Source organism: Acomys russatus, chromosome 6, assembly GCF_903995435.1.
Source record: "Acomys russatus chromosome 6, mAcoRus1.1, whole genome shotgun sequence".
Taxonomy (NCBI): Eukaryota; Metazoa; Chordata; class Mammalia; order Rodentia; family Muridae; genus Acomys; species Acomys russatus.
The window spans coordinates 41728386-41743769 of NC_067142.1; the positions used below are offsets into that span (position 1 = coordinate 41728386).

The following is a 15384-nucleotide window of genomic DNA, read 5'->3' on the forward strand; positions in this document are numbered from 1 at the left end:
CACATGTTTAAAACATTCACATTCTCTGCCACAAGAAGCTATTTGGTCAAGGTTTTCTTAAAACATTAAAGGATTCCCAGGAACGTATCTGGAGGGAAAGTCCCATCTAAGAAAAGCTCTGAGGACATTTTTGTACCTTGGTCCTCTAGAACCATTGATGTCAAACCAAAACTATGCCTTGACTATCTAAGTCAAAGGTTAACCAGAATCTAGGCCAAGCAACATGTACCTGAACTCTAGCATGCGGGAGGCCAAGATAGAAGGAGATACCCCTGACCAAGAAATACTAATGTGATCTAACTAGTGAGTTTCCTTCAGGATATGGTGGCCATGCTTTTACTCTCAGTCAGGAGGTAGAGGCAGGTGAATAATTTAAGATTTTGAGGCAATCTTAAACAGTAGCCAACCAAGGCTACATAGTGAAACCCTGTCTTTAAAAATGCAATACCAAAAACAATTTTTTTAAGTGAGAAAAGAAATAGTTAACCAGAATTTACAATACAAATTTGTACCTTAAAGGTATGCATGCATGTGCACCTCAGTGTAGGTGTGCACAGAAGCCTTGGATCTCCTGAAGCTGTAGGCATAAGCTGTTGTGAACTGCCTAACCTGGGTGCCAAGAACAACCAAACTGGGGTCCTCAGGAAAGGCAGCAAGTGTTCTTAAACCAATGAACCTCTCTAGCTCCTCAATACTTTATAGTTTTATTATCAAAACATTTGCCAGTAGTTTGATTCATACAAAAAGTTTTAATAATTTAGAGTTATGAAATATGACTACTAAAACACAAGCCTTGTCTAACAAACACATCCAGGAAAAAAAGATACTATAAAAAGTATTAATGTACTGATTTAGTTGTTTGTCAAGAGAACTCTTACTGAAGTTAAAAGTTACAAAGATTAATTCTGATGTAGGTCAATGCTAATCTCAGGAATTACACTAAGCACATCAAAACTTTTAAGAATAACATTAGCAAATATGAATCATACATATAAAAGAAAGAATTCACACATGGGCAATAAAACCTTTTACATTTAATATACATTTCTGTCTTAATAGGATAAGAGAGATTTCCAGAACAACAGTATAAGGTAAGTTGCTACAGCTCACAAATGATAATTTCAACAGAAAAGAGAAGGTAAATATACTAAACTGAAAGGGAAACTTTGAGGAGTAACTAAAAATAAACACTTATCTAAACATTATTTGTCTGTGTATTCTCTTTCTAGTAAACACTAAATCAGCACATAAAAGTTCAAAATAATTACTAAAATAATAAAACTAACCCTTCGGACCACTTTTAGTCTTTTGCCACATTTTCCCCTTATCCCCCATGCCCCTCTACCCCCTCGACAGGGTTTCTCTGTCTAGCCTTGGTTTGTTTGGGCTTTCTTTGTATACCAGGCTGGCCTTGAACTCACAGACATCCACCTATCTCTGCCTCCAGAGTGCTGGGAATAAAGGCATGCACCACCACGTCCGGCCTTTTGTTACATTCTTAAGCAATCTCTTTTTATGATTAGTCTTTTTTGTATGTGTGTAATAATTCTTTAAATTCATAAAGCATTCAATCACTGAGATGGCTCAATGGTTAAGAACACTGTCCTGCTCTTCCAAAGGACCCAGGTTCAATTTCCAGCACCAATATGGCAGCTTACAACTGACTGTAACTCCAGTTCCAAGAGATCCAACACCCTTAGACCAACGCCCATTTAAAAAGAAAAACTTAACTTTTAATGGTTACCTAAGAGTAATTTCAGTTCCCTAGCAATTCATTTTGGGAATCAGCAACAGAAAAATTCTGTCTCTAAGAAAGCACCAACTAACTGAATCACATAAAAATTTAATTCAAGCCAGGCACAATGGTACATGCCTTTAGTACTAGCACTTGGGAGGCAGAGCCAGGTAGATCTCTGAGTTCAAAGCCAGGCTGGTCTACACAGTGAATTCCAGGCCAGCCAAAGTATATAGTGGGTCCCTCTCTTTTAAAAAGATAGATAGATAGATAGATAGATAGATAGTAGATAGGCAAATAATTGGTTAACCTTTACCACCATTAATTACATTCTGAAATCAGAAATGACCAAACAAATGGCTTAAGATACCTATACTTAATCTTTCACCACTTTTGCTCTTGCTCAGTAAACTGCAAACACTGGCCATATTACTGTCTACTGAGTTGGTTTTTAACTCTGTTGCTCCTTCACAGAATGGTCTTCTGGCAGGACTTTCTTAACTCTGACCTCAGAGAGAGGCCTTTTTGTCTACTCTCTGAAGCAGTTTCACCTGTAGTATTCAATCGCCTAATACAAGTACTTAATAAATTATTATTGAGTTAACTTATAAGCCTACATACAATTTCAATAATATAATGCAAAAACAAATCTGTTAACTTAAATATAAAATTAGCAAAATACTTGATACAGAGTTCCATTAAAAATTAAGAACAAAATTCAAACTAATTTTTATGGCAAATTCTAAGGATAAAGGCTAAATCTTAACTCAGAAATCACAACAAATATATTATGATTCCAGTATCATGTAAGGTCTGTAAAACTGGTGATTCACAAAGAAAAAAGTAACATTCTTAGTTCTGAAATACATAGACACTTAACGCATACATATAGATTTTAAAGTATAAGAGGTATGTATTGGAATATAAAAATGCAAACTGAAATTAAAAGTATACCTGACCTATATCATCAAATACCATCAGTTACTATGCAATAAAAATTAGAAGTGTTAAAGAGATGTTGGCCAAGCTATTGCTAAAATAAAATTTTGAAGAACGCCTATAGTCTCAGCTACTCAAGAATTTGAAAAAGGAAGGTTCCTGGAGGCCAAAAGTTCTAAGTCTAAGCTAAAAACAACAAAGCAAGAGTGAAAAAGACAGTGTGTGGGACAAGTAGGACACAGGAGCAAGAAAAGAGAGGGAAAGAGGAAAGAGGGAAAGAAATGAAAGGGTTGGGAAGAAAAAGAGAGGAGAAAGAAAGGAAACAGGAAAAACAAATGAGCTAGCTGAAAGTCTTTGAGTCAAAGACTTACTTTCATGAATGCATAAATATTTGGTTCTATCAAGTTTTTACAAGCACTCCCAAGTACTACACTCTATTTACTTATTTAGCTGATCTGTAGACTGATCCCATGTCATTGAGCAGTCTAAGCAAGGGGTCTACCACTGAGCTACGTGTCCAGTCCCTCTCTGACTTTTCCAAAGAGAATTACACTTTAAAGAACGTAAGATATTAGTTTTTTTAATGGCCTATGTGATCTTTAACTCCTCAGTGGCTTTAAATGTCTCAATGACACTGCATCATCATAGTTGCAAAGTAGTCAAAACATTTAGAAATTCAAACTCAGATTAGAAAGAAAACTTATAAATCAACATCAGAGATTTATTAGCACTACAATGGCCACTAAAAAATAAATGATTCAATTAGAAAATGCTAGAGAATAAATATATATCATCTACTACTCACATAAGACACCTGGAACAAATAACCTCTGCAGTCATTGTAACTTACCGTTACGGATTTCAGTGTCATGCCATGGTAGGTGCCCATAGTATCGATCTTAAAGCCTTCCGTTTCTACAAAGAAAAAGAGTCTATTATAATGTATGTATTTGTAACAGATAAAAATTCCTACCAGAATTTAATTACACCTAACAATTCTACAGTGTCATGAAGCCTTGAATATACTATACACAGTTTTATCACATATTTCTAAAAACTAAGGACTTCCCAGCACTTGGGGGAGGCAGAGACAGGTGGATCTCTGAGTCTGAAGCCAGCCTGGTCTACAAAGTGAGTCCAAGACAGTCAAGGAAGGCAACACAGAGGAACCCTGTCTTGGAAAAACAAACAAACAAACAAAAACTTTAAGATACTAGTTACAAAAACATATTCAGTAAGTGCACTTATTGCATAGAATCTGGTTAAGATCTTTCAAATTTTGTTTTAAAACCACACTAAAGAGCTAGAGAGAAGGCTCAGCAGTTATAAGCAATAGCTTCTCTTCCAAAAGACCCAAGTTAAATTCCCTGTACCCACAATCAGCCTACAACTGCTTTTAACTTCGGTTTCAAAGGATCTGATGCCCTGTTCCTGCTCCATGAACACTGGCTACATATGTGGTGCATAGACATACAAATAGGGAAAACACCCATACACATAAAATAAAAATTTTAAATAAAATTGAAATCAAAATAAATAAAAAACTATAACCCCATTATTTTTCCTATTAGCTACTAAATGATTACACCATGTAAAATAGGAAGTTCCTAAATTATAAAAACTTTTGTACCAGAGTTAGAAAACGATGCTTTTAACAATAATGAGTTTCAGAATACAAGTGCAACATACTCTTCTCTTTTTCCTTTTAAAAACAAATGCCTAATTCTATACATTCAGGGCAATTTACTTTTCACTCCTGTTTTGGGTCTTATTATGGTCAATCAATTAATGCCTATCAATTTGGGACTTTGACAATATTTTACCAGTGAAAGTGATATAAACATACCATACTTTATTGAAATAAAGCATTCATTGCTTAAATTTCATCTAGGTTATGTGACTATCAGTGAAATATTTTAAGTGAAATGTTTTCATAGAGTATAATCTAATCTTGTGAAAAATCAAATAAGATATATTTTGCAAACTACAGACCATACACCTTTTCCTCAACTATAAGATTTTGCAGCTGTGTTGCAAAATCAAGATGAATGTACGTGCATTCATGAAAAAGCTGAAGTTGGTTCTTATAGGACTGGATTTGTTATGAAAAGCTTTATGCAATTCATTCCGTAAGAAAACACCACAGTGAATAAAAGAATGGATCACTTTCTTTCTGTGGCACCCATGCACCATGTGCTTATCTGGTAAATGAAATCAGCACACAAAAATACTGCATCAAAGCAATACAATCTGTTTTAAAAGTTGTCCTAAGCCTTCTATACCAAAAAAATAGCAAAAGGTAAGTTTTCAGTTGTTTCTATCTCCTATCTTCATAAGGGCAGTCAAGATGAACAAAAATCTCAAGAGAAACTGGTGAAGTCTCAGTTCACTAACATTTCACTAATTAAGAAATGGCTCACAAATGTATTAGCTAGACTGTCAATCGGACTATCACAAAATAAGTTCACACTTGCCCCACACGACATTCTCCATCCCAAAATTCTTTTTTTTTTTTTTTTGCTTTCCTGTTTTTTTTTTATTATTAATTTATTCTTGTTACATCTCAATGTTTATCCCATCCCTTGTATCCTCCCATTCCTCGCCCCCCCCCATTTTCCCATTATTCCCCTCCCCTATGACTGTTCCTGAGGGGGATTACGTCCCCCTATATATTCTCATAGGGTATCAAGTCTCTTCTTGGCTACTTGCTGTCCTTCCTCTGAGTGCCACCAGGTCTCCCCCTCCAGGGGACATGGTCAAATGTGAGGCACCAGAGTACGTGAGAAAGTCGTATCACACTCTCCACTCAACTGTGGAGAATATTCTGACCAAAATTCTTATATCCAGAACTAGCATCAATAATACATTTGTGGTTAGTTTATTACATTATCAGTCATTATTCTAGAAACTTCATCTTCAGCATCAGGTTTATTCCCAAAGTAACTCTATGAAATAAGTTATCAGTATTATTAATACTTAGAGATATGAGGTAACAGACAGAATACAATTGAAATCACAGTAAAATTCACACAAAAATTAACTGAAACACAAGCTATCTGGATCCAGAATCAAAGCTACCAACAAGAGATAAACCAATTTTGTTCTTTAAAGTCCAATTACTACTTTTAGGTGTTGTAGGCTATATGACTGTTGTCAAAATGACTCAACAGAGCTGGCAGAGTTAAACAGCTATAGGTAACACATAAATGAGTGAATACGGCTGGGTTTAAACAACAGGACAACATCACAAAAGCAGGTGACTGAACTGGATCTGGACCACAGAAGTTACTTGACAACCCTTACTCTCTTCTTTATATTATTAAATTTATTTATTTTTAATTTATTCACTTTACACCCCGATTGTAGCCCCCTCCCTTGTTGCCTCTTGACCCCACCCTCTCTCCCTCATCCCCTCCCCCTCCATTCCGTAGTCCTCACAAAGGGGGAGCCCTCCTCCCTGCCATCTGACCCCAGGGTATCAAGTCTCATCTGCACTGCCTGCATCCTCTTCCTCTGTGGCCTGGGAAGGCCGCTCCACTAGAGGGGAGTGATCAATAAGTGGACAACAGAGCCCATGTCAGAGGCAGTCCCTACTCCCCATATTACGGGACTCAATGGAGACTGAATTGCCTATTGATTACCTCTGAGCATGACAACCCTTATTCTTTTTTTTTTAATTAATTTATTCAAATTACATCTCGATTGTTAGCCCTTCCCCTGTTTCCTCCCATTCTTCCCTCCCTCCCATTTCTCCCCTTCTCCCCTCCCCTATGTCTGTGACCTAGGGAGACCTCCTCCCCCTATATATGCTCTCAGAATATCAAGTCTCTTCTTGGTAACTAGCTATCCTTCCTCTGAGTGCCACCAGGTCTCCCCATCCGGGGGACATGGTCAGAAAAGGGGCACCAGAGTTCGTGTAGGAGTCAGATCTCACTCTCCACTCAACGGTGGAGAATATCCTGTTCGTCGGCTAGGTCTTGGTAGGGGTTCGAAGCTTACTGCCTATATTCTCCTTGGCTGGTGCCTTAGTTTGAGGAGGACCCCAGGATCCAGATCTGCCTGTCATAAAGTTCTTCTTGTAGGGTTCCAGGACCCTGTGGGTCCTACTATTTCCTCTTTCTTCCATGCTACTCTCGCCTAAAGTCTCAATCGGATATCCTCTCCTCTGACCCACTTTCTTGGTAAGTAAAGATTTTCATGGGACGTATCCCTTGGACTAGTGTTTTGTTGGAGTGAGTATATACCGTTTGTCTCTTTTTGCTTCTGGGTGAACTCACTCATTATGATAATTTCTAGATCAATCCATTTGTTCACAAATTTTGGGAATTCCTCGTTTTTAATAGCTGAGTAGTATTCCATCGTGTAAATATACCACAGTTTCTTAGTCCATTCTTCTACTGAGGGACATTTAGGCTGTTTCCATGTTCTGGCTATTATGTATAGAGCAGCTATGAACATGGTTGAGCATATGCCCCTGTTATGTGGTAGGGCATTTTCTGGGTATATTCCAAGGAGTGGAATAGCTGGGTCTTGAGGAAGCCCTATTCCCATTTTTCTGAGAAAGCGCCAGATAGCTTTCCAAAGTGGTTGTACTAGTTTGCATTCCCACCGACACCCTTATTCTTAACTATCACATTATACTACCACTCAAGCTCAGCTTGACCATGGTTAGAAGAAGACACAGGATAAGCAACTTACCTTCTTTGCCTTTGAATCTTTCCTGGTCATATCTGTTGTAGGCAGCTGGAATAGGCTGCTTTGTACGCAATGTGGGATCCTAGGGAAAAGTAAAATTACAAGTTAATATTTTTTTAGTATTACTTATTTAACTCTCATAATTAAAACCTGATAGGGGCAGTTACAAAATACATGTTATTCCCAAAATGGCACAGAAGACAATGTGGTAAGTAGACTACGTGGCATTTGATGACTAGGATTCAGTATTAATTATTGCTAGAAAATGACATCCCTACACGAAGAATAAAGACATTTTCAAGCATACTTGTATCAAAACTGCAGAAAGAATATGGTAAGCAGATGCATTCTAATTATTTAAATGATTTTGTGAAATAATGCTCTTTCTCCAATGGTAATATGAACAGAGTGAGTTCCAGGATAGCCAGGGCTACACAGAGAAACCCTGTCTCCAAAAAAAGAAACAAAAAGAAAGTAAATAAAATATTAAAAAAAGAAAAAAGAAAAAAAGAAAGTGTGCTAAGTCAACTATGTCTAAATATTACCAATAATTCAGTAAATGTTAAATATGAATGATTTCATGCATATGTATAATTACTATAAATGTCCAAGGCTATGTTTAGTACTCTCAATTTCTTTCGAAATTCTACATAAAAGTGAATCAACGTGAATTGTACTTTCTACCTTTCTTGAGTTTTGAGAACAGGCAGAAGGATTTAAAGCAAACTGGAGGATATTTCTGAATTTCAATGGAGACTAAATACATCATGCATGAATTTAGGGTCTGGAGGGTTCTAAGTGATACCTCAACAGTGAGGCAGTCAGCCATCAGAGGAGCTATAGGCAAAGTACAATCAAAGAGCCATATGGTGGGTACCAAGGGAAAACAAACATACCAAAATGAAATAGCAAAGATATCAAATAAGAAGTCCAAACTGTGGGCGGTGGTGGCGCACGCCTTTAATCCCAGCACTCGGGAGGCAGAGGCAGGTGGATCGCTGTGAGTTCAAGGCCAGGTTTTTCTACAAGGCAAGTTCAGGATAGTCAAGTCTATACAGAGAAACCCTGTCTTGAAAAAACAAAATAAATAAATAAATAAATAAAGCAGGGCATGGTGGCACAGGCCTTTAATCCCAGCACTCGGGAGGCAGAGGCAGGTGGATTCCTGTGAGTTTGAGGCCAGCCTGGTCTACAAAAGTGAGTCCAGGACAGCGAAGGCTACACAAAGAAACACTGTCTCAAAAACAACAATAACAACAAAAACTCAAAAAAAAAAAAGTCCAAACTGGGAAGTAACAATAATTTTTATTTTTAAGAAAAGCTAACAATTTTCTCAAGGATAAAATAGGCCAGCTACTTATTATTTATTTAGTTAATCCAAAATAATTACTTAGAAGGCACTTCCTAGTTAACCCCTTTTCAGACTCTCACCCAGGTATATCTCAAGAATGACCCATAATTACTGTTGAAATCACTTTTAAAACTGGGAAGGGTTTTTATATCCTTCAAGTATGCTTAGGTAACAAAACTTTATTCCCTAGTGATATAAAATGTTTAAGATATAAAAATTATAAAACAGACAGCACTTTTTAAAAAACAACAACATAAGCAGAAAAGATTCTTACCACAGGGGCTGCATTTGGAGCAGGCCGTTGTTCAGGGGCACGTCCTTCTTCTCTGGCTTTTACCGATTGAAGAATTGCAAAAATATTCTTGGAAAAATTCTAAAATACAAATAGATTCTAATTAAACCCAGAGTACATGTGCAAAGGCAGTAGTTTATCCATTAAGCAATTTATATCAAAACTTTCTTCAACTAATTTTTCCTAATGCATAAGGTATTGTTGCTATGGACTAGATGTGGTCTGTCTCCCAAACATTCCTTTGCTAATTAGGTGCTCCGAAGCATGGCGATGTGGAGATAGAGGAGCCTTTGAAAGGCGGGGCCCAATAAGAAGCAATTGGCCCTGCTGTCAGAAGGGACTGATGCTAAACTTGATTAGTTTAGTTCTCTGTGTTGTTTCCACACTACAGGCCAACAGGTGGAGCTGCCCACCTTTCAGTCCCCACAGCTTGAGCTAAATAAGTATCTTTCCACCTCACCCCTGGTGCTAGGCCCTCACATCGTCAGGCACGTGCTTTACACTAGCCTATGTAGCCAGCCCTAACTATCTGTCACCCTCCTACCTTGGGTATTTCATTGAGGCAAAAGAAAACAAGATAAAACAATTACACATAAAAATAAAACCCAACTATTTTAAGTCTGGTTATTACAAATCATACTTAGAAAAATTAAATACAATTTGTACTACTCTGCATTTACTCAAATATATAACAAAGAAAAACGTAAGCATGTAAATGTAACAGATTTGTATCAAAGGGAGCTACTAAATCCTCAAAGTGCAATAAAACTTTGTGCTACATTTAGATTGCCACAGACTTGTGAGATGCTCAAAGGATACCTGTAGGAGTCACTGTTCATTTTTCAAATATGAAAATATAGGAAGTAATCACAAACAAACTTTTCCATGAATATTCAACACTGCCAACTGGGTGATTTTATCCCTTCATGAAATAACCTTCTTTGGTCCCTGACACATTATTCTCCGCTGAATGTTTGCCTAATGACTAAACAGTATGCCTGATGACTAAAAACGCTTTGGAATGCTTCCACTCCTTCCCTGCTACCAATCATTAAATAGTTTAAGAACTATGTGAGCATCTACTGTAAACTCTCTACCTGAAGTGACATTAAAATTGAATGATAATCAACAAACATGTGGTTCCTGTCCTCATGTACTTCAAATATAATAAAATTCTCTTCTCTATGAATGAAGCATTCTCAGGCCAGCAAGGTAACTCAAGAGGTAAAACACTTGTGACACAGCCTGTCTCCCCAGGTTCAATCCTCAGAACCTATGTAAAGGTAGAAGAGAACCAACTCCACAATATTATCCTTTGACCTCCCTATTTTTACCATAGCAAGTACACACGAACACATACACACACGTATGTACACGCGTGTGTGTGCGCGCGCGCACACACACACACACACACACACAATCTTAAGGAAAAAAACACAAATCTGAGGGCTGGAGAGATGGCTCAGATAAGAGTAATTAAAAAAAAAAAGGAGAGCCTGGGTTGGCTCTTCCAACCAACCCAGGTTCGGCTGCCAGTACCCACATGGCAGCTTACAACCATCCATAACACTAATTCCAGGGAATATGATGCCCTCTTCTGACCACCATGGACACAAGGCATGTGCATAGTGTACTCATACACATAAGCCTTTTTTGATTGTTTGTATGTTTCTCTGTTTAGCCTTGGCTGTCCTGGACCTGCTGTGTAGACCAAGCTGGCTTTGAACCCTCAGCAATCTGCCTGCCTCTGCCTCCCAAGTGCTGGTGAACCACAGAAATATCTATTCATTATAAATTACTCAGTCTGTGACACTCTGTTACAGCAGCACAAAACAGAATAAGACATAATAATTTAGTGGCAGAGAAATTACAAATTAGTTTGTGATATTCTGTTATAGCAGCATGAAACAGAATAAGACAATATAATTTAATGATTCTATAAAATCAGGTTGCTACAACTAGGGTATCTTAAGTGAGTAAGAAGAATGAGAACTTGAATTTTCTTGCTCCTTAAGATTCAGAAAATTAATCTACACTGAGCTGGTGCTGCCAAGCCTGACAAGCTGAACTCAATCCCAGGGATCTACATGGTGAAAGGAAAAAACTGACTCTCACAAATTGTCCTCTGACCTCCACATGCACTGTGACAAATGTAAGTACACACACACACACACACACACACGAGCATGCGCACACACGTGCACATACACACATGCATGCACATACACACATGTGCACACAACAAGTGTGAAGTCCACACTACTCTAAGTGTCTATTATTTTTAGAGTTTAGCAGATAAAAAAGGTATAATGCCTGGAGATCAGCAGTCAAAATGTTTACTTTCGATCTTTTAAAATATTAACATACAGAAATAAAATTGTTAAAAGTTAATATTCATAAAAGCAAACCTCGATTCTAAGCAATTGTTAAATGATTTCTTCCTTAAAAGGATACAGTGGTACCAACATTAACTTACAACACTTTTAAACTGGTACAATCCTGCCACCTAGAGTTGACAGAAAAAAAGCTCATCTCAACAATTTAAAATTGTAACGTTTGAGACAAAAGAAAACTCTAAGTTTAATATTAAGTTAAAATGAACTAAAAACAGCCAGCTACAGTGACACATGCCTTTAATCCCAGCACTCAAGATGCAGAGGCAAGCAGATCCTTCTGAGTTAGAGGTCAGCTAGTCTACATATTGAGTTCCAAGTTAGCCAGGTCTTTACACTACAACCCAGTCTCAGAACAAAGTAAAACAAAAAAGGAACTAAAAAGTCACAGTGTTACTCAAGTATTAGCCAAATCATACAATGAAAACGAGAATAATAACAATTAACTGTAAATAACAAAAATAAAATAAATGAAAGTGTATTCATAACCTCACATATCTTTGTAATTCTAAGCCCTAGAAAAGGTTCCTTTTTTATTTTTAAAATAATGTATATGAGGACATATGCACTACAGCATAAGTGCAGAAGTAAAAGAAAAACATTGTGCAGTCCGATTTCTCCTTTCATCATCATAGTGGTTCCAGGAACAAAATGCATGTTACCAGGCTTGCGTTGCTAGCACCTTAATTCCTGAGCTATCTCACTGGTTCTGGACAATTCCCTTCTTGTCTAAATTAAAGTTATTACTATTATTGTGTGTGCACACACACATTCACAATATGTATATGAGGACACACATGAAACACCATGTGCAGAGGCCAGAGGGCAACTTAGTGGAATTGCTTCTTTCACTTTTACATGGCTCTGGAGACTTAATTCAGGTTGCCAGATTTATATAACAAGGGCCTTCACCAACTGAGTCATCTATGTGGCTTATTAATATAGGACAAGACAAAATACAAAATAAATACAAATAACTATTTTCCTTACACCCTTTTCTAGTAACTTTATTCCTAGCAAAACAGGACAGTAAATTAAAAACTCAAGTCCCAATATTATGCTACAACCAAAGCCAGCTGGGCCAGGTGGCACATACCCATAGTGTACTTACTGAGCAAAGGCAGGCCCAGGCAGGAAGAAAGACCCTATCTCAAAAACAGTCTCTCTAAACAAAGTCTATGTAAATGTTAAGGTCAGTTCCCCAATAATTTCACACACTTCTTCAAATGTCTCTAAAAACCACTATTGTTAGCAACCATGCATCAAAGAAAAATCAATATCTACGAAAGCTTAAGAGGAAAGCCCACAACACCGAGAAAGGTATGTTCACCTAACAGAACTGATACTGATGCATCTTTTTAAGAGATCAACTGACGTACCAAAGCGTCTATTATCAAAGAGTGAGAGTGTGTGTGTGTGTGTGTGTGTGTGTGTGTGTGTGTGTGTGTGTGTGTGTGTGTGTGTTATCCATACACTATGCGGGGATACAGAATGTGCATGAAGATTCGAGGAAAATTTTGTTGAGTGGATGCTCTCCTCCATTCCATTTTTACATGGGTTTGAATAACCTTCAGATTACCAGATCTGTATTCAAATTCTTATATTTCAAATTTTAAAGTGCATATATTTTACTCTGAACAGAATTTTTAAATAATCAGCCCTTGGCTGTGTAAACATGAATAAATAAATTTGAAACCTATTAATAAATTTTAAACAATCCTATAGCATTCCAAAGAATGAGTAAAATATTTTCATTACCTTTCCTGTGCTCTGTAAGATAGTTGTCCTTGTCCTCCACACTCTCTCTCTGCTAACAATATCTCTGGTCACATCTACCTCAGCATCCACAAAACTCCTCTGTTTAAGGGCAGTTATATCATCATCTAAATCAGTCTTGATAGTAGATCTTTTCTTGGCCATAATTTTGGCTTTGATTGCAGCAATTTTTTCCACTGACATGGCTTCAGACAAAGACCTAAAAGGAATTTATTTTATAAATTTCACAGCAAAAATTTCTTCAGTACAACATATACATTGTTGTACTTAAATTGATGGGGGTTGGGGAAGAAGCACTGCAACTGGCAATACATTTTTCTATAAAATTAAATATTTGTTATTTTATAGTCACACAGAACTTTTACAGGTAACAACTCAAAGATATAATCCTCTAAAAGCAAGATTGCAATTTCATTTTAATTTTTATTTTGAGTTTGAATGCTTTGCCTACATGTATGTCTGTGCATCATTTGTATCCCTGTTGCCCAGTAAAGTCAAAAGGTGGCATCAACCCTGAAACTGAAACTACAGGCAGTTGAGGGCCACTACATTTGTGCTGAGAGTCAAAACCAGGGTCCTCTAAAGAATGGGCAGTGCTCATAACTACTGAGTCATCTCTCCAACCTTGAATTAGTACTTTCTTTTAAAAAACAGTAACCCTAATAAAATTCTTTGCTTGTTTTAAAATCCTCCCCAGAAAAGCAAAACTAATAAATAAGTGTTCTTCTGCTAATATTCCCTGAGGTTTTACCACTGTCTCTATACGCCTACCTCTATACATATGGAAATTATACATAAGCAGGGAGGTCATAGTAATGGGGTGAAAAATTCATTCTGTTAAAAAGCTGCCTGGTGTGGTAGTGCACGCCTTTCTTTAATCCCAGCACTCAGGAGGCAGAGGCAGGGGGATCGATGTGAGTTCGAGGCCAGCCTGGTCTACAAAGTGAGTCCAGGACAGGCAAGGCTACACAGAGAAACACTGTCCCTAAAAACCAAAAAAAAAAGCTCAAAGCTTGGGTTTTTTCCATGAAATGTATTTTAAGGTTTTACAACTACAAGCCACATAAACAGCAGACTTCAGAATCAAAGGAAACTTTATGTGTCACAATCATCTTTTTAATTTCTAGGAAAAAAAGCCATACTTAATTTGATTAAAACTTCATTATAAGAAGCTTGCAAGTTAAAAAAAAAAATCACATACTGAAATAAACATATTTGAATAGCTTTTAAGCCTTCAACTTACCTGATCCTCAAATAGGCAAAAAGCAGAGAACCTATGCCTTCACAATAAAAGACTTTTAACATTAAGACTTCATAAAACAACCATCTTAGGTTTAGTCTTATTTAAAAATTATTTTTACTCATCAACACTGACACAACTAAATACTGTAGTATGCAATGAAATGAAGTAAATTTCTTAGTGCTTTAAATTTCCTAGCATGTTCCTCTTTAAGATTCAGGGACAATAAATCAGTATTCCAGGGGCTGGAGAGTTGGTTCAGAGGTTCAAAGCATTGGCTGCTCTTACAGGGGACCTGGGTTCAGTTCCCAGCACCTACTTGGTGGCTCACAATCATCCATTACCTCAAATTCCAGGGAAACATTATGCCTTTTTCTGACCTCTGTGTGTGCCAGGCACAAGGTACACAGACATACATGTAGACAAGATAAAATAAACCAATCTAAAATTAAAAAAAAAAACAATCAGCAGCTTAGGAAACTTGTTTTGAATTATATATGTATGTATGTATGTGTGTATATATATATGTGTGTGTATGTGGGTGTGTATGTGTGTGTGTATATAAGCATGTATGTGTATATATGTATGTGTGTGTATGTGTGTGTATATATTTATAGTACCTCTCTAACAATTTATTATCTAAAGAATAAAATACAGTAAGTTGAGTAGTACATACAAAGAACTACAAAGTATACACACATCCCAAAAAGGGGGGGGGGGCAGATTCAGTAAAAAATATAACTTAAAATTCTGGTCTCCAATAAGAACACCTCTTATGGAACCACATGTGGAAACCACACATTTGAGGATTTAGTCTGCACTAATAATGTGCTGGGGTTTTTTATAACATGAAATGAGAAAAGTAATTCCACAGTTGTTGAGGACTGGTGGTACAGCCTTTGCCTAGCAAGCATGAGGCTGCGTGTTTAGCAAAGACCCATAACAAACAGAAACCACGCCAGC

At 37.1% G+C, this 15384-nt stretch overlaps 1 protein-coding gene across 1 annotated transcript in view; it reads right to left on the reverse strand.

Annotated features, from left to right (window-relative positions):
• The window catches only part of Cdc73 (cell division cycle 73), a 101349-nt gene that overhangs the window by 67232 nt on the left and 18733 nt on the right, over positions 1-15384 (reverse strand). The window contains exons 7-10 of the mRNA XM_051147521.1: positions 13164-13380; positions 8995-9093; positions 7373-7451; positions 3525-3589 (exon numbers count right to left, since the gene is read on the reverse strand). Of these exons, the coding sequence (XP_051003478.1) occupies positions 3525-3589; positions 7373-7451; positions 8995-9093; positions 13164-13380 (460 nt within the window). The remainder of the gene's footprint in view (positions 1-3524; positions 3590-7372; positions 7452-8994; positions 9094-13163; positions 13381-15384) is intronic.